This window comes from Nicotiana tomentosiformis, chromosome 12, assembly GCF_000390325.3.
Source record: "Nicotiana tomentosiformis chromosome 12, ASM39032v3, whole genome shotgun sequence".
NCBI classification, from domain to species: domain Eukaryota; kingdom Viridiplantae; phylum Streptophyta; class Magnoliopsida; order Solanales; family Solanaceae; genus Nicotiana; species Nicotiana tomentosiformis.
Window position 1 is genome coordinate 114893525 of NC_090823.1, and position 21047 is coordinate 114914571.

The 21047-nt window shown below is 44.6% G+C and overlaps 1 protein-coding gene across 1 annotated transcript; it reads right to left on the reverse strand.

The window, feature by feature from the left end:
- Window positions 1-6063: 6063 nt before the first annotated feature.
- Window positions 6064-6564, reverse strand: LOC138903253 (uncharacterized). Its single transcript, XM_070191189.1, has one exon. It carries the CDS (start codon window positions 6562-6564, stop codon window positions 6064-6066), a length of 501 nt encoding a protein of 166 aa, XP_070047290.1.
- Between the last annotated feature and the right edge of the window lie 14483 nt (window positions 6565-21047).

Sequence of the window (21047 nt, forward strand, 5' to 3'; positions counted from 1 at the left end):
CGGATGTGATTTTATAGGTTTCAGCATCGTTTGTACAAATTGAGAGTTTAAAGTTCATTAGCCTTGAATCTATGTGCGATTCGTATTTTTGATATTGTTCGAGATGGGTTGAAGGCTCGACTAAATTCGTATGAGGTGTTAAGACTTGTTGGTATGTTTGGTTGAGGTCCCGGAGGCCCTGGGGTGATTTCAGATGGTTAACCCATCAAATTGAAGTTGGAGGACTGCTGAAGTCTGGTGGTGTAATCGCACCTGCGGAGCTTTGATCGCAAGTGCGAGCTAAGGAGTGCAGATGCGGCCAAACGTGGGGAGGGCAGTGGTCGCAGGTGCAAAGATTTTTCCGCACCTGCGTGGTCGCAGGAGCGGAGTGATGGGCGCAAAAGCGAAAGTTTGCGCATGTGTGATGGGCAATTCCGCACCTGCGATGGTGCATATGCAGGGGAAAGGACCGCAGAAGCGGAGGCCCAGTTCCAGTGGTTCACCGCAAAAGCGGAATTTTGGTTGCTTCTGCGACGCCGCAGATGTGGTTAAGTGTCCGCAGAAGTGGAAGTGCTGGACAGAATGTTTAAAAGCAAGGGTTCGCGATTTTGGTTTCACTTTTAACATTTCAAGCACGGTTTAGGCAATTTTTGAGAGGGTTTTCGAGGGGATTCTTGAGGTAAGTCCCTTGTGCTTATTTTTGATCAATAATATTACTTCTCCATTGATTTTTCCACCTAGTTGGTGTGTGTTTAAGGTGTAAATTGGGAGTTTTGAGGCTAGGGATTTGGAGAGTTTGATTTGGGAATTTGGGGGACGATTTGGTGTCGGATTTTGATAGATTTGGTGTGGTTAGACTCATGGTTGAGAGGGATTTCGGGTTTGGTGACTTTTATCGAATTTCGAGACGTGGTCCCAGGGGCCGGCTTTTGAGCCGATTTTTGATTTTGATTAATAACTTAGCATTTTCTTATGAAGTTGATTCCTTTAGCACGTATTGATTATATCACATTATTTATGCCTAGATTCGAGGCATTTAGAGGCCGTTTCGCGAGGTAAGGGTGTGTTGGAATAGAGATTTTCTCGGACTGAGGTAAGTAACAGTTCTAAATTTGGTTCTGAGGGTACAAAATCTCATTTTTCGTGTCATGTATTTTCTTTTGAGGTGACGCACATGCTAGGTGACGGGCATGTGGGCGTTCACTGTAGGAAATGCGACTTGGTCAAATTCCGTGGAACCGTGTAGTTGTATAATTTGTTGTTATCTGTACATTCTCCATGTATTAGAGAAATTGAACCACAAATCATGTTTAGACTACATGTTGTCATTGTAAGGACCCACAAAGGTCGTGTACATATTGAATTATCTGCTAAATTGTTATTTTTTACTCAGTCACAGTTTATTTGTATATTACATCTCAGTCTCCATTGTTCATTTTTGATGCATCATATCATTGTTGTCTGGGATGCTTATTATGATTCCTGAGAGCCCGAGAGAGTGGAGAGGTTGTTAACTGAGTGAGGCCGAGGGTCTGATTGTGAGGTATTATACTATAGCACGTGAGGTTTTCGTGCAACACGTGAGTTGTCCGTGTGGATCTAGATATTATACTATAGCACGCGAGTTGTCCATGTAGCACGTGAGTTGTATGTGCGGATCCAGATATTATATTATAGCACGTGAGTTATCCGTGCAACACGTGAGTTGTCCGTGCAGATTATAGCACTTGGGCTGAAGGAGCCCCTTCGGAGTCTGCACACCCCCAGTGAGCGCATGTACTTACTAAGTGCGAGTGCCGAGTGCTGAGTGAATGGGAAGGCTGAGTGACTGTGGCCCTGAGAGGATACATTTGACCTCATTATTGTTGCACTTAGCTTCCATATATCATTGCCTTGAAATTTTTGAAAGATATTACACTATGTTTCACTTGAATTTGTCATGGAATAACTGTTTGACCTAATTTATCGAACTTGAGAGCATGCCTACTTTCCTATGATAAAATCACTGTAATTGAACTATAACTGTAAAGCTCGTTACTACTTTCAGTTCTTTATTTAGTATTTTTACTTGCTGAGTTGGTTGTACTCATACTTCACCCTACACTTCGTGTACAGATCCAGGTGTTCCCGGACGCAATGAGTGTTGATTTCCGCGCATAGTTGATCTTCTGGAGATCTCGAGGTAGCTGCCGGCGTTTCACAGATCTTGTTTCTCCTTCCCTATCTTTTCGCTTATTGTATTTAGTTTCATACTATATTAGAAATTGTTTGTTCAGACTGTTGATGATTAGATGCTCATGTAATCAGTGACACCCCGATGTTGGGAATTTTCGCGTCGTATTTTGGATTTTTTTATCCTGTTTATGAGAAGTTGTTGTCATTTAAACTGTTTTAAATCTGTTTTCTGTTAAGTGTTGGAGTTATTTCATAAATGTCAGCTTGCTTAGTACCACGATAGGCGCCATCACAACAGGTTAGGATGTTGGGCCGTGACAAGTTGGTATCAGAGCCTAGGTTACATAGGTCTCACGAGTCATGAGCAGGTTTAGTAGAGTCTTGCGGATCGTTACAGAGATGTCTGTACTTATCTTCGAGAGACTCCTGAACCCTTAGGAAATTTTACATTCTTGTATTCTTGTCGTGCAGATTTGTTGTTTCAGGTAACTAAACTTCTGTATTCTATTCTCTCACAGATGGTGAGGACGCATGCTACCGGACAGGATGGACATCCACCAGTACCACCAGCTAGGTCCACGAGAGGCCGAGGTCGCAGTAAGTGCCGCGGTAGGGGTAGAGGTGCAGCTCATACAATAGTTAAAGCAGCACCTGCAGATGCACCAGTTGCTCCAGCTCAGAAGCAGGTTCCAGATGTAGCTGAGCCAGTGGGGCCAGCTCAGTCACCAACTGTGCCCATGGTGATTCCAGGCCTTCAGGAGGCGTTGGCCCAGATATTGACAGTTTGTACATGCCTTGCTCAGGTGGTATAGACTGAGGCCGCACCAGCCACTTCTCAGGCCGGGGCAGGTACTCATACACCCGCTACCCGTACTCCAGAGCAGGCGATGCATGGACTTCAGACACCGAAGGTGCTACCAGCCCAGCCGATTGTAACTGCTCAGGCCCCGGTAGTCCCCGTTATGACTGATGATGAGCAGAGGAGACTTGAGAGATTTGAGAGGCTTCGGACTCCATCATTTAGCGGAGCTGAGTCGGAGGATGCCAGGGCTTCTTGGACAAGTGCCAGCAGATGCTTTGTACAACAAGTATTCTGGAGACCAGTGGGGTCTCGTTCACTATTTTTTAGTTTTCTGGGGATGCCTTCAGATGGTGGGAGGATTATGAGAGGCACAAGCCGGTTGGTGCAGCACCACTTACATGACAGGAGTTGTCCGTTCTCTTTTTGGAAAAGTTTGTGCCGTAGTCTCGCAGGGAGGAGCTGCGCAGTAGTTTGAGTAGCTTTGGCAGGATGGCGTGTCTCTTTCTGAGTTAGCTCATCACGGAGTTTGGTTGGATAGGAGAACGGCATCCGATAGGAGAACGGCATAGGAGAACGGCATCGCCAACCATATAAAGCCTCAAATGGAGCCATCTCGATGCTGGGCTGATAACTGTTATTGTAAGATAACTCAGCCAAAGGCAAGAATCGATCCCAGCTTGTAGCATTTGCCAAAGGCAAGAATCAAAGTCAATCACACATGCTCTGAGCATATTCTCCAAGATCTGAATTGTCCGCTCCGACTGCCCGTCGGTCTGCGGATGAAAGGCTGTGCTGAGCTCTACACGGGTCTCCAACTCACTCTGTACTGCTCTCCATAAATGCGAAATAAACTGAGGGACTCTATCGGATATGATGGAAACAGGCACACCATGCAACCGAACAATCTCCTGAATATAAATCTGGGCCAATCTCTCTAAAGAGTACGTGGTCACAACCGGAATGAAGTGCGCCGACTTGGTCAACCTGTCGAAAATGACCCAAACTGCATCGAACATCCGCAAGGTCCGCGGCAACCCAACTACAAAGTCCATAGTAATGCGCTCCCATTTCCACTCAGGTATAGTCAACTGCTGGAGTAGGCCACCTGGCCTCTGATGCTCATACTTAACCTGCTGGCAATTTAGATACCTCGTGACATACTCAACTATGTCCTTCTTCATCCGCCACTACTAATAATGCTGCCTTAGGTCGTGATACATCTTCGTAGCACCTGGATGAATCGAATACCGAGAGTTGTGTTCCTCCTCTAGTATCTTCTCCCTCGAGCCATCAACATTAGGAACACATAGGCGACCCTGGAGTCGCAAAACACCATCCTCGCCGATAGTAACCTCTTTGGAACCACCCTGTAGTACCGTCTCTCTGAGAACTAACAAGTGCGGATCATCAAACTGATGAGCCTTGATCTGCTCAAATAGTGAAGACTAGGCAACGACGCATGCAAGCACTCGGCTGGGCTCTAAAATATCCAACTTCACAGGTCTATTAGCCAAGGGCTGAATGTACAAAGCTAGTGGCCTCTCCTCTGCTGAAATAAATGCCAAACTACCCACACTCTCTGCCTTTCTGCTCAAGGCATCCGCAACCACATTCGCCTTGCCCCGGATGGTAAAGAATTGTAATGTCATAATCCTTCAGTAACTCAAGCCACCTACGCTGCCTCAAATTGAGATCCCTCTACTTGAACAAATGCTATAAGCTGCGATGATTGGTGTAAACCTCATAGGAGACCCCATAAAGATAATGCCTCCAGATCTTAAGAGCAGAACGATCGCGACCAACTCCAAATCATGTACAGGGTAATTCTTCTCATATGGCTTCAGATGACGCGAAGAATATGCAATAACTCACCCCTCCTACATCAATACACAATCCAAGCCAACGCGTAAAGCGTCGCAATACACAGTATATGCCCCGAACCAGAAGGCAATACTAGAACGGGTGCCGTAGTCAAAGCTATCTTGAGTCTCTCAAAGCTCGCCTCACAATCATCGGACCAATGGAATGGAGCACCCTTCTGGGTCAATCTAGTCAAAGGTTCTGCAATAAATGAGAATCCCTCCACAAACCGGTGATAATAACCTGCTAACCCCAAGAAGCTCCTGATCATAGTCGTCGTAGTAGGATGAGGCCAACTCTGAACTGCCTAGATCTTCTTGGGATCTACCTTAATACCCTTGCCTGATACAACATGCCCCAAGAATGCCACAGAATCCAACTAGAACTCACACTTGAAGAACTTAGCATAAAGCTTCTATTTCCCGCAAGGTCTGAAGCACCACTCTTAAATGCTGCTCGTGCTCCTCTATGCTGTGTGAGTAGATCAAAATATCATCAATAAAGATAATGACAAATGAATCAATATATAGACTGAACACCTTGTTCATCAAATCCATAAATGCCACTGGAGCGTTAGTCAAACTGAAGGACATCACTAGAAACTCATAATGGCCATATCTAGTCCGGAAAGCAGTCTTCGGAACATCCGAATCTCGAATCTTCAACTGATGGTACCCCGATCTCAAGTCGATCTTAGAGAACACCCTGGCACCCTGCAACTGGTCAAACAAATCATCAATACGCGACAACGAGTACTTGTTCTTAATGGTAACTTTGTTCAACTGGCAGTAATCAATGCACATTTGCATAGTCCCATCTTTCTTCTTCATAAATAATATTGGTGCACCCCAAGGAGATACACTCAGTCTGACGAACCCCTTTGCTAGAACCTCCTCAAGTTGTTCCTTCAACTCCTTCAAGTCTTTCGGAGCCATGCGATACGGTGGAATAGAGATAGGCTGGGTACCTGGAGCCAAATCGATACAAAAATCGATATCATGATCTGGTGGCATGCCTGGAAGATCATAAGGAAACACATCGGAGAACTCCCGGACCATGGGCACTGAATCACTCGCCGGAGTCTCTGCAGCAGTATCCTGAACATAAGCTAGATAAGCCAAATAACCCTTCTCTACCATGTGTTGAGCCTTCATAAAACAGATGATCCGACTAGGTGCGCTGACAGACGAACCCTTCCACTCCAATCTAGGCAACTCTGGCATTGCCAAGGTAACAATCTTGGCATGTCAATCAAGGATGGCGTGATATGGAGACAACGAGTCTATGCCCAGAATGACCTCAAAGTCGGTCATATCAAGTAATAGAAGATCCGCTCTAGTCTCATAACCACAAAATGTAACAACACAGAACTGATAGATCTTATCCATAACAATAGAATCGCCCACAAGAGTGGACACATACACAGGAGCACCTAGGGACTCATGGGAAACACCCAGGAAATGAGCAAACAGAGATGAGACATATGAATATGTAGACCATGGATCAAATAGTACTGAAGCATCCCTACAATAGACAAAAAAAATACCTATGATCACGGCATCTGAGGCCACTGCATCTAGTCTGGCCGAAAAAGCATAGAACCTAGCTGGAGCGCCACCTGACTGGCCTCCACTTAACTGGACTCCACCTCTAGGACGGCCCCTACCCACCTTCCCTCTGCTTTTGGGTAGCCAGACGGCTGGTGGGGAAGTTGGTGCTGTAATCATAGGCTGCTGACCCTGCAGCATTGCCTTGCCCCGAAGCTTGGGACAGAACCTCCTCACATGACTAAGATCCCCGCTCTCGAAACAACCTCTCGGTACGGTGGACTGCTGACCTGAAGTCTGACCCTGATGGCATGAATACCCACTGGAAGAACCCTGAATAGCTGGTGGGCGGTAGGAACTCTCTGGCATGGCGCTGAAATAAGGTCGCACTGGAGCACCCCAAGGAGGCGGCGGTGCTGGATATGTGGGCCTGCTGAACTAACCCCTCACGAACTGACCTCTGCCCCTAGCCGGGGCACCTCTGAACTCTCTAGAATATCAAAACCGCTTATCCCTCGTAGTTTGCTCTCGGCTACGCTGACGTACACCCTCGATCCTCCGAGCTATCTCCACAACTAGCTCATAAGAAGTCCCTATCTCAACCTCTCGGGCCATAGTGGCCTGAATACCAGTGTACAAACCTGCGACAAACCTCCGCACTCTCTCTGCATCGGTAGGAAGTATCATAATTGCATGGCAAGACAACTCAGAGAACCTTGCCTCATAGTCGGTCACTGACATCTGACCCTGCTGGAGCTGCTCAAACTGAAACCGTAACTCTTCCCTCTGGGAGGGTGGAATATACCTATCCAGAAAGATACGGGTGAACCTGTCCCAAGTCATGGGAGGAGAATCTACTGGTCTGTTAAGAAGATAGGACTACCACCATCTACGGGTCCTACCCTCCAGTTGGAAAGTAGCAAAGTCCACCCCAGGGGACTTCAATATCCTCATGTTATGCAATCTGTCCCTGCACCGATCAATGAAGTCCTGGGGATTCGTATATCGCTCACCTCCAAAGACAGGAGGGTGTGACCTGGTCAATCTTTCCAATAGTTTCTGCGGCTCGCCGGCCACAGCTGGTCTGGGCTCAGGTATAGATGCTGCCACTGGCTGGGTTCCGCCCACAGGTAGTGCACTCGGGGTCTGATACACAGTAGCTGGATGTCCTGGAGACTGAGCGGTAGGGGTCTGTACTCCCTCTCCCGCCTGAGATGTGGCTGGGTCCGCTGGAAATAAACCAGCCTGAGTCATAGTATCCATGAACCGTAGCATACGACCCATGACCTCCTGGAATCCCGGTGCGGACATGAAATCCACCGGGGCTGGCTCTGCTGAAGGCACCTCACCTTGCTCTTCAATAATAGGATCCTCTACTCGATCCAGTGCTGGCATAGCTGGAGCAACTCCGGGATGTCCTCGTCCTCTACCACAGGCTGGAGCCCTTCCTCGGCCTCTGCCTAGGCCTCTAGCAATGGGGGGAGAAGCTCATCCATGGTCTGGAACATCCGCTGCACGCGTTCTCACCATCTGTGAGAGAATAAGAGAAAGATATTTAGTACCACATCAACTGCACGATAGGAGATGAAGAAAGAGTAGTTTTCTATCACCCTATCGCCTCTCGAAGATAAGTACGGACGTTTCCGTAACAATTCGCAAGACTTTATTAGGCCTGCTCAAAACTTGTGAGACCTACATGAACCTAGTGCTCTGATACCATGTTGTCACGACCCAATTCTCTTATAGGTCGTGATGGCATCCAGCACCGCCGCTAGGCAAGCCAACAGTAAACTAACCACGTGATTCCCCTTTTTAATAGATTTCCAAGTAATTAAACTTTCCTTAATTAAAAGATTTAAGAAACAACAAGTTTAAATAAATAAAACGGAAGCAGCTGAGTGCAATCATAACTATAGTAATAATTCAAAACCACAAGTCTACTAGTGTGTGTGCCAAGACCCGGTGTCACAAGTGTATGAGCATTAATAGATTATACAAAACTCTAGATACTGTCTAAAATATAAATAGACAGAAATGAATGTAAAGGAGAGACACTAGGTGCTGCAGAACGTCTCAGGAAGCAGCTCACCACTAGGCCCTTGGGTAACGGGGATGCGTGTCGGTGTGATCGCCAGATGCACCTACCTCAGATCGTACACGGTCAGTGCAAAAGTGTAGCATGAGTACATAAATAACATGTACCCAATAAGTATCAAGTCTAACCTCGAAGAAGTAGTGATGAGGGGTCGTTTTCGACACTTACTATGGGCTAATAATATGAATACAAAAATTTTAAATGAACATGGGTTATGTGAATAAAAACAATAACTCATTAGCAAGAAGGAACAAATAATTCCTTCACAAATAAATAGATTCCAAGTAAATTCCTGTAATTAATGATTGTAACCTCACAAGCCACAAAATAATATCAAGTATGATTAGGCTCCGAGTATTATTAAGCACGATTTATACCGAGGTCGTACGGCCCGATCCAGAATAACGTGTACACTCCCGAGGGATGTGCGGTACGATCCATAGATGCATCTATTCTACTACCGAGGCGTTCGGCCCACTCCACAAGAATTTGAGGATACTTTATAGACATTTGAGTTAAACGTTATTATAAGGCTAATACACAATGTAAAACAATTTCCATTGGCGATCAAGTAATCCGCTTTAAATTCAAACAAGTAAAATTTGGTTTCTTACAATTATTTTATCAAGTCCCAATACGATTTAGACAATTTAATTAACAAGTAGGGTGCACACATTACAAGTATTTCATGATTTGGGCCCAAAAGTACCCGGACATAAGCATAATTAGTTGCTACGTATGGACTCTCGTCACCTCGGGCGTACGTAGCCCCTACATTTAGAAGCAAATATTAATTTAAATCACCTATGGGGTAAATTCCCTCTTACAAGGTTAGGCAAGAGACTTACCTCGTCTCAAAGCTCACTTTTCGGCCTCAAATTCACTCCTAAGCCTCAACTCAGTACCGAACAACCCGAAACTAGTCAAATATTATATAAATTAATCAATACATGTTCAGAAGTACATGTTTTAACTATTAGAGTGATTACCCAACCCCAATTGAAAGATTCCTAAAATTCACCCCAGGCCCACGTGCCTGGATTTCGGAAATATTTGAAGATAAATGTTACCCATAACTTCACGAACTCAAATATATAATTTTTCCCCAATTCCATAACTATTTTCGTAGTTAAATTCCATTTTTATCAAAACCTAGGTTTTTTCATCTAAACCCAAAATTTTTACAATTTTACATGTTTAAATCTACTCATAATCTATGTATTTAACTCACTTTTTATAGAATTTACTTACCTAAAAGTGCTAGGTTGAAATCCCCCTTTTAAAGCTCCAAAATCGCCCAAGAGTGTAATAAATGAACTCAAAATGGCCTAAGTCCCGTTTTTAACAAAGTCTCTGCCCAGCGATCCTTCTTCGCAATCGCGGAAGGAGCCTCACGATCGCGAAGGCAAAGCTCCCCAGGCCCAAGAAACCACATTGATGGCCTCACGTATTAGTTGCGGTTGCTTATGACTAGAGAGGAGGTATCTGGTGCCACTTTTGACGAGATGGTTGATATTGCTCGACAGATAGAGATGGTTCGTAGCTAGAAGCGGGGTGAGAGGGAGGCCAAAAGGCCTCAAGGTTCGGGCGATTTCGGTGGTGTACCTTCTGGAGGGTAGTCCTACCATAGTAGGGGTCGTCCTTATAGGTCCGCCCAGACGACCCGTACAGCTCAACGTGGCACATCAGCTATCCACAGTTCTTACAGTGCTCATTCATGCCAATCTTTATTCCGTGCACTACCAACGCAAAGTTCTCACTATGCCTCGTCCGCTCAGGCTTCTGCAGGTAGTTCCTCGGGTTATCCGGAGCAACAGTTCCGTCATAGGAGGAGTTGTTTTGTGTGCAGAGACTACGACCATATCAAAAGAGATTATCCTAGGTTATTGAGTGGGTCTCCACAACAGAGTTCTCGGCCGATGGCACAAGCACTAGCAGTTACGCCACCCATGTAACCAGCTCGGGGTGGGGCCCAGGCAGCTAGAGGACGCCCTAGAGGGGGAGGCCGAGCAGGAGGTGGTCAGGCCCGATTCTATGCTATCTATGCCAGACCAGATGTTGTTGCCTCCGATGCGATGATCACATGTATTGTCTCAATATGCCACAGGGATTCCTCTGCATTATTTGACCCTGGTTCCACTTATTCATATATATCATCATATTTTGCTCATTATCTGAATATGCCCCGTGAGTCCTTAGTTTCATCTGTTCGTGTATCTACGCCGGTGGGTGATACTATTGTTGTGGATCGTGTATATCGGTCGTGTGCAGTGACTATTGGGGGATTTGAGACTAGAGCTGATCTCTTATTGCTTAGTATGGTGGACTTCAATGTGATCTTGGGTATGGATTGGTTGTTTCCATATCATGCTGTTCTGGATTATCACGCTAAGGCCGTGACGTTGCCGATGCCGGGATTGCCAAGGATCGAGTGGAGAGGTTCTCTAGACTATGTTCCTAGCAGAGTGATCTCATATTTGAAGGCCCAATGGATGGTTGGGAAGGGTTGTTTATCTTATTTGGCCTTTGTGAGGGATGTTGGAGCAGATACTCCTGCTATTGATTCTGTCCCGGTGGTGCAAGATTTTTCGGATGTGCTCCTTGCAGACCTGTCGGGCATGCAGCCCGACAGGGATATTGATTTTGGTATTGACTTGGCATCAGGCACTCGACACATTTCTATTCCACCGTATCATATGGCACCAGCTGAGTTGAAGGAATTAAAGGAGCAGCTTCAGGAACTCCTTGATAAGGGGTTTATTAGGCCTAGTGTGTCACCTTGGGGGTGCTCCTGTATTGTTTGTAAAGAAGAAGGATGGTTCCATGCGAATGTGTATTGACTATCGCCAGTTGAACAAGGTTATAGTGAAGAACAGGTGTCCATTGCCATGTATTGATGACCTATTTAATCAGCTTCAGGGTGACAGGGTGTTCTCCATGATCGACTTGCGTTCAGGCTATCATCAGTTAAAGATTTGGGAGCTAGATATCCCGAAGACTGCTTTCAGGATTCGGTATGGTCATTACGAGTTCCTTGTGATGTATTTTGGTTTGACCAACGCCCCAGCAACATTCATGCACTTGATGAACAATGTATTTCAGCCTTATCTTGATTCATTCGCTATTGTGTTTATTGATGACATTCTGGTGTACTCCCGGAGTCGGGAGGATCATGAGCAACACCTGAGGATCGTGCTTCAGACCTTGAGAGAAGAGAAGTTTTATGCAAAATTTTCGAAGTGTGATTTCAGGCTAGATTCAGTGGCATTTTTGGACCATATGGTATCGAGTGAGGGAATCAAGGTAGATCCGAAGAAGATTGAAGCAGTGCAGAGTTGGCCCAGACTATCCTCAGCTATGGAGATCCGGAGTTTTCTTGGCTTGGCGGGGTATTACCTTCATTTTGTAGAGAGTTTCTCGTCTGTTGCAGCACCTATGACCAGATTGACCCAGAAGGGTGCTATGTTCAGGTGGACCGAGGATTGTGAGGAGAGCTTTCAAAAGCTCAAGACTGCTTTGCCTATAACCCCAATGTTGGTGTTGCCTACTGGTTCGGGGTCCTATACGGTATATTGTGATGCGTCGCGCATTTGTCTCAGCGCAGTGTTGATGCAGGACGGTAGGGTTATTGCCTACGCGTCAAGACAACTGAAGGTGTATGAGAAGAACTATCCTGTCCACGATCTCGAGTTAGCAGCTATTGTTCACACCTTGAAAATCTGGCGGCACTATTTATATGGTGTTCCTTGTGAGGTTTTCAGCGATCACCGGAGTCTAACAAATCTGTTTAAACAGAAGGATCTTAACTTGCAACAACGGAGATGGTTGGATCTGCTTAAGGATTATGACATCACCATCCTCTATCATCCCGAAAAGGCCAATGTGGTGGACGATGCCTTGAGTCACAAGGCGGAGAGTTTGGGGAGTTTAGCATATCTACCAGTAGCAGAGAGGCCTTTAGCCTTGGATGTGCAGGCCTTGGTCAACAAGTATGCCAGATTGGATGTTTCCGAGCCGAGCAGAGTTTTGGCTTGCGTGATTTCGCGGTGTTCTTTATATGACTGCATCAGAGAGCGCCAGTATGATGTCACGACCCCAAATTCCTTCCGTAGGATGTCATGATGACACCTAGTCTCTTAGACTAGGTAAGCCTATTAATACGGAATACTAATAAATATCTGAAATAAATAAACTATAATTCAAACAATTTCAATTCCCAAAACCCGATAGAAATAAGTCAAAAGCTTCTAAGAATTTATTCCCTATGCCTCTATACATCAGAGTCTAAAACAAATAAGGAAGCAACATAGTAAGATAGAAGGGAACTACAGAGTCTGCGGACGCTGGCAGGTATACCTCGAAGTCTCTTCATACAGCTAGTTTACTGATGCCTAGTCTGATAAGATGTACCTGGATCTGCACAAAAAGATGTGCAGAAGCATAGTATGAGTATACCACAACGGTACCCAATAAGTGCCAAGCCTAGCCTCGGTAGAGTAGTGACGAGGTCAGGTCAGGCCCTACTGGAAAATAATAATAGCATGAAAAAATGTTTAACGATATAATAAAATAAATGATAATGGAAATGAATCAAGTAGCAGGTCACCATTTAATTATACAAAATAGTGGCAAATAATATCTCGTAGAAACCACTAAAATTTCCTTTCAACTTAAGAAAGTCACAACAAATAATCAACGACAACTATGGCCATAAATCAATATAAAAAAGGGCACTCCCGAGGTACCGCCTCGTAGTCCCAAATCATAAATAAATTCACAATATCTTATTTCCTTATCTCTCCGCGGGAGCCTTCACAATTTATTTTAAAGAAAACAGTTTTACCGAAATAGCATCCCGCGTTTTAGCCATTCTTATCACACCGCATGACTTCTAGTAGTCGGCTCCATCACAATTTGCCAAAGTAAATCAACAACAATATTTTTCTACAATAAAGAGCTCACGGATCCATCACAATAAGTACAAAAATATTCGAAAATAAATAATTTAGGAAAATAATATTTCAAAATCTTTAATATGTTGCTTCAATACCAAATTTAAAAAGGTCAAATACTTCATATTAATAATATTTAATTTAAAAAAAATCAATTTTAAATAATGCACAAAATAAAAGAAACCAAGTTTCAACTAAACAGGTAAAACAATTAGCAGGAAAAGGTCAAACAAATTTAAAGCATACAAATCAAATCAATGATGGAGAATATAACAAGATTTAAAAATTTAATTAATGTGCAACAATGAACTTCACAATTTAAAAACATAATCCTTCACATTTAGTCCGTGTACACACTCGTCACCTCGTGTACACGACTTTCATCACATTACAATTAATACCAATCCTAGGGGAAATTTCCCCCACACAAGGTTAGACAAGTCACTTACCTCGACTTGCTCCAATTTAACCAAGTAGTATGCTTTTTCCTCGATTTTCCGATTCCGATCGACTCGTATCTAGTCATAATTAATTTGATACAGTCAACAAAAATTATAGAATTAATTCTATAAGGAAATACTACATTTTTCAATAAAAATACAAAATTAACTCAAAAATGGCCCGTGGGGCCCACATCTCGGAATCCGGCGAAAGTTACGAAATATGAACGTCCATTCAACCACGAGTCTAACCATACCAAAATGACTAAATTCCAATAACAATTCGACCCTCAAATCCTCAAATCTATCCAAGAGGGTTTTCAAATTTTTTCAACTTTAATCACCAATTAAATGTTAAAAACAGTGATGGATTCGGGTAATCTAACCAAGATTGAGTTAAGAACACTTACCCTGATGTTTCTCTGAAAATCTCCCAAAAATCGCCTCAATCCAAGCTCCAAATCGTTAAAAATGGAAAATGGAACGAAGTCCCATTTTCTGAACTTAAAACATTCTGTCCAGTGGTTTCTTTTTCGCGAACGCGACCCTTGCCTCGCGTTCGCGAAGTACAAAAATGTGCCGCCCAACTTTCCTCTTCACGAACGCGACCTACGCTTCGCGAACGTGAAGCTTTGCAAACTCAAACCTTCGCGAACGCGTCCTTTACCTCGCGAACGTGTAGAACAAAAGACTGGGGTTCCCAGCTGCCTCACTCTCCTTCGCGAACGCGACGCCACTCACGCGTTCGCGATGCACACATTGCCCTACCCTTCGCATTCACATCCTCTCCTCCGCGAATGCGTAGAACAAAAATCTCACCAGCTCAGAACACTCTTCGCGAATGCGAGGCTCCTCTCGCGAACGCGAAAGTGGAAACCAGAAAAATTGCTGCAACAGATATCAGCTATCTCACCAAGGCCAAAAATGATTTGTTAACCATCCGGAACACGCCCGAGCCCCTCGGGACCTCAACCAAATATACCAACAAGTCTTAATACATCATACGAACTTAGTCGAGTCTTCAAATCACATCGAACAACACTAAAAACACGAATCACACATAGATTCAAGCCTAATAAACTTTGAAACTTTCAATTTCTACAAACGACGCCGGAACATACCAAATCAAGCCCGATTGACCTCAAATTTTGCATGCAAGTCATAAATGACATAACAGAGCTATGAAAACTTTCGAAACTAGATTCCGACCCCGATATCAAAAAGTCAACTCCCCGGTCAAACTTCCAAACATAAATTCCTATTTTAGCCATTTCAAGCGTAATTTAACTACGGACTTTCAAATAAAATTCCGATCACGCTCCTATGTCCAAAATCACCATACAGAGCTGTTGGAATCATAAAAATTCTATTCTGGGGTCATTTTCTCAAAATAATGATCGAAGTCAAACTTAGCATTTTAAGGCCAACTTAAGGAACCAAGTATTCCGATTTCAACCCGAACACTTCCAAATCCCGAACCAACTATCCCCGCAAGTCATAAATTTATAAAAGAACATACAGGGAGTTTTATTTAGGGGAACGAGGTTCTAAAAGTAAAAATGACCGGTTGGGTCATTACATTCTCTACCTCTTAAACAAACGTTCGTCCTCGAACGAGTTTAGAACTATACCTGGAGTGGTGAAAAGATAAGGATAACAGCTGCGCATATCATGCTCGGTCTCCCAAGTCGCCTCCTTGACCGGATAACCCCTCCACTGAACCTTCACGGAAGCAATGTTCTTTGACCTTAGCTTTCGAACCTGCCTATCTAAAATAGCCACTGGTTCCTTAACATAAGACAGATCCTTGTCCAACTGAATTGAACTGAAGTCTAACAAATGAGACGGATCGCCATGATATTTTCGAAGCATAGAAACATGGAATACCAGATGAACTGTAGAGAGACTAGGTGGTAATGCAAGTTTGTAAGCCACTTCTCCAACTCTCTCAAGAATTTCAAAAGGCCCAATATACCTAGGGCTCAACTTGCCCTTCTTCCCGAACCTCATCACACCCTTCATAGGTGAAACCCGGAGCAAGACCCGCTCACCAATCATGAATGCAACATCACGAATCTTCAGATCCGCATAACTCTTCTGTCTAGATTGGGCTGTACCAAGTCGATCCAGAATTAATTTAACCTTTTCCAAGGCATCCTGAACCAAGTCTGTACCCAATAGCCTAGCCTCGCCCGGTTCGAACCAACCTACTAGAGACCGGCACCGCCTACCATATAAAGCCTCATACGGAGCCATCTGAATGCTTGACTGGTAACTGTTGTTGTAAGAAAACTCCGCAAGTGGTAAGAATTGATCCCAAGCACCCCCAAAATCTATCATACACGCACGAAGCATATCCTCTAGTATCTGAATAGTGCGTTCGGACTGCCCGTCCGTCTGAGGATGAAATGCTGTACTCAACTCTATCCGAGTACCCAACTCACACTGTACTGCCCTCCAGAACCGTGATGTAAACTGCGTACCCCGGTCAAAGATGATAGATACTGGTACGCCGTGAAGTCTGACAATCTCGCGAATATAGATTCGAGCCAACTTCTCGGAAGAGTAGGTAGTCATCACAGGAATGAAATGAGCTGACTTGGTCAATCTATCCACAATAACCCAAGTTGCATCGGATTTCCTCTGAGTCCGTGGGAGCCCAACAACAAAATCCATAGTGATCCGCTCCCATTTCCATTCTGGAATTTCTAACTTCTGATGCAATCCACCAGGTCGCTGATGCTCATACTTCACCTGCTGACAATTTAGGCACCGAGCTACATATTCCACTATGTCTTTCTTCATCCGCCTCCACCAATAGTGATGTCTCAAGTCCTGATACATCTTTGCACCACCCAGATGAATGGAGTACCGCGAACTGTGAGCCTCTTGGAGAATCAACTCACGCAAGCCATCAACATTGGGTACACATAGCCTGCCCTGCATCCGTAATACACCGTCATCTCCAATAGTGACTTCCTTGGCATCACCGTGCTGAACTGTATCCTTAAGGACAAGCAGATGTGGGTCATCATACTGACGTTCTCTGATACGATCATAAAGAGAAGATTGAGAAACCACACAAGCCAAAACTTGGCTCGGCTCGAAAACACAATCTGACAAACTGATTGGCCAAGGCCTGAACATCCAAGGCTAAAGGCCTCTCTGCTACCGGTAAATATGCTAAGCTGCCCAAACTCTCCGCCTTACGACTCAAGGCATCGGCCACTACATTGGCCTTCTCAGGATGATAGAGAATGGTGATATCATAATCCTTAAGCAACTACAACAATCTCTGCTGCCGCAAATTAAGATCCTTCTGTTTAAACAGATGCTGTAGACTCCGGTGATCGGTGTGGACCTCACAATGGACACCGTATAAGTAATGCCGCCAAATCTTCAAGGCATGAACAATAGCTGCTAACTCAAGGTCATGTACATGATAGTTCTTCTCATGCACCTTTAACAGTTTGGACATGTAGGAAATCACCCTACCGTCTTGTATTAACATTGCGCCGAGGATAATACGCGACGTATCACAATACACAGTATAAGACCCTGTATCTGTAGGTAATACCAATACTGGGGCTGTAGTCAAAACTGTCTTGAGATTTTGGAAGCTCTCCTCACATTCCTCGGTCCACCTGAACGGAGCACCCTTCTGGGTCAATTTGGTCATAGATACAACAATAGAAGAGAAACCCTTTACAAATCGGCGATAACACCCAGCCAAACCAAGGAAACTCTGGATTTCTGTAACTAAGGACGGTCTGGATCAACTCTGCACTACTTCAATCTTCTTCGGATCTACCTTGATCCCATCACACGAAACTATATGACCCAAAAATCCCACTGAATCAAGCCAGAATTCACACTTTGAAAATTTTGCATATAACTTCTTTTCTCTCAATTCTGAAGCACAGTCCTCAGGTGTTGTTCATGATCTTCTTGACTCCGGGAATACACCAGAATGTTGTCAATAAATACAATGACGAAAGAATCAAGATATGGTTGAAATACACTATTCATTAAGTGCATAAATGCCGCTGGGGCATTGGTCATCCCAAAAGACATCACAAGGAACTCGTAATGACCGTACCGAGTCTTGAAAGTAGTCTTCGGGATATCTGGCTCCCGAATCTTCAAATGATGATAGCCTGAATGCAAGTCAATTTTAGAGAATTCCTTGGCACCCTGAAGCTGATCAAATAGGTCATCAATACGTGGCAATGGATACTTGTTCTTCATTGTAACCTTGTTCACCTGGCGTTAATCAATACACATCCACATAGAACCATCCTTCTTCTTTACAAATAAGACAGGAGCACCCCAAGGTAATACACTGGGCCGAATGAAACCCTTATCAAGCTACTCCTATAACTGTTCTTTTAATTCTTTTAACTCTGCTGGGGCCATATGATATGGTGGAATAGAAATGGGCTGAGTACCCGGTAATAAATCAATACCAAAATCAATATCCCTCTCGGGTGGCATACCCGGAAGATCTGCTGGAAATACATCAGGAAAATCCATTACTACAGGAACTGACTCCATAGTAGGATTATCAATACTAACATCTCTCACATAGGCCAGATACACATCGTACCCCTTCTCAACCATTCGTTGAGATTTAAGAAATGAAACAACCATGCTAGGAACATGGTTCGAGGTACCTCTCCACTCTAGCCGCGGTAGACCTGGCATAGCCAACGTCACCGTCTTGGCGTAACAATCAAGAATAGCGTGATAAGGCGATAACTAGTCCATGACCAAAATAATATTGAAATCCACCATACTGAGCAATAATAAATCAGCTCTGGTCTCAAAACCGCTGATAACAATTAAACACGACCGATACACACAATCCACAATAATAGATTCACCCACGAGTGTAGATACACAAATAGAAGAACTCAAGGAATCACGTGATACGCCCAAATACGGGACAAAATAAGATGACACATAAGAATAAGTGGAGCCTGGATCAAATAAGACTGATGCATCTCTATGACAGACCGGAATAATACCTGTGATAACAGAATCAGATGCAACAACATCTGTCCTAGCAGGAAGGGCATAATATCTGGCCTGGCCTCCCCCTCTAGGGCGACCTCTACCTGCCCGACCTCTACCTCTAGTTGGTTGTGCAGGTGAAGTGGCAACTGATGCAGTAATCATGGCCTGAGAAGCTTGAGGACCCTATGGAATAGGTGGGGCCTGAGAAATCTGTGGAGGTGCACCCCTCCTAAATCTGGGGCAATCTCTCATAATATGACGAGTGTCACCACACTCAAAACAAGCCCTCGGAGGACGTGCTTCTGGGACTGGCTCGGGCCTGATCGACTAGACTGACCACTGAAAGCACCTCGTATAGGAGGTACAGAAGATACTGGCGGTGCATAATATGGAACCTGAGGTCTGGGAGTAGCCGGAATACCACTGGAAGCTGGAAGTGCTGAATGAATAGGACGACTCACATAACCTCTACCATGATGGGCTGCAACTGGGGCACAAGAATTATTATATGTGCCAGAATCTCGGGGTCTCTTAGATTCCCTATCTTCCCTCTCCCGAGTTCGCATACCTTCCAATCTCCTAGCAATTGACACCACCTGTTGGTATGTGATGTCCATCTCTAGCTCTCGGGCCATATTGTATCTGATACTAGGGTGGAGACCCTCAATAAATCTGCGAACTCTTTCTCGAACAGTAGCAACTAAGGCTGGTGTATGCCTAGACAAATCACTGAATCAGACCGCATACTCTGACACGGTCATAGAACCCTGGCGCAACTGCTCAAACTCTGCGCGCTGTGCATCTCTAAGACTCTGAGGAACATACTCCCTTAAAAACATATCTGAAAATTGAGGCCAAGTGAGTGAAGATGCCTCAGTGGGACTATCCAACTCATATGCCCGCCGCCACTGGTAGGCTGCTTCTTTAAATTGGAATGCCGTGAAAGAAACCCCACTGGAATCCACAATACCCATAGTACGGAGGGTACGGTGACATTCCTCCAGAAAACCCTGAGCATCCTCTGAAGCTAAACCACTGAAAGTGGGAGGGTGGTACTTCTTATACCTCTCGAGCCTAAGCTGCTCTCCCTCTGAAACTGTTGTCCTAATCTCAGGCCGAACTGGGACAACTGGCTGCACTGGTATAACCTCTAGGGCATGGTCAACTTGGGCCCGTGGCTCTGGAGTACGGGCGGTGGGAGTCTGTGCTCCTCCCCCAGCCTGAGATGTGGCAGGAGCAAATGGAATTAACCCTGCCTGAGCTAGAGTGCCAAACATGCTCAAAAACTGGGCAAGAGTCTCCTGAAGTGCAGGAGTAGTAGCAGGCGTCTCAGGTGCCTGCTCTCCAACTGGAGCTACTGGTGGCTCTGGTGCAGCAGCTCGTGCAGGTGCTCTGGCTGCACCACGTGGTCTTCCTCGGCCTCTGCCCCGACCCCGGTCTCTTGCGGCTCCAACATGGGGCGCGAGTGTCTGATCATCAGATCTAGTTGTGCGTGTCCTCACCATCTGTGAGAAAATAGAAAGATAATTATTTAAAATTTTGAAGTCAACAAATACGCACGATAAGGAATCAAAGAAGTGAATATTTCCTAACAGTTCCATAGCCTCTCGAAGATAAGTACAGACGTCTCCGTACCGATCCGCAAGATTTTACTAAACCTGCTTGTGACTCATAACACCTATGAACCTAGTGCTCTTGTCACGACCCCAAATTCTCTCCGTAGGATGTCGTAATGGCACCTAGTATCTAAGACTAGGTAAGCCTATCAATGCGGAATGATAATAAATATCTGAAATAAATAAACTACAATTCAAACAATTTCAACTCCCAAAACCCGGTAGAAATAAGTCACAAGCTTCTAAGAATTTATTCTCTATGTCTCTATACATCAGAGTCTAAAACAAATAAGGAAGCAACATAGTAAGATAGAAGGGGACTCCGGAGTCTGCGGACGCTGGCAGGTATACCTCGAAGTCTCCTCGTATAGCTAGTTTACTGATCCCTAGTCTGATAAGATGTACCTGGATTTGCACAAAACGATGTGCAGAAACATAGTATGAGTACACCACAGCGGTACCCAGTAAGTGCCAAGCCTAACCTCGGTAGAGTAGTGACGAGGTCAGGTCAGGCCCTATTGGAAAATAATAATAGCATGGAAAAATGTTTAACAATATAATAAAA

Excerpts from the sequence above, each read along its gene's own strand:
- LOC138903253 (XM_070191189.1), bottom strand. The coding sequence starts at position 6,564 with ATGCTGCAGGGTCAGCAGCCTATGATTACAGCACCAACTTCCCCACCA.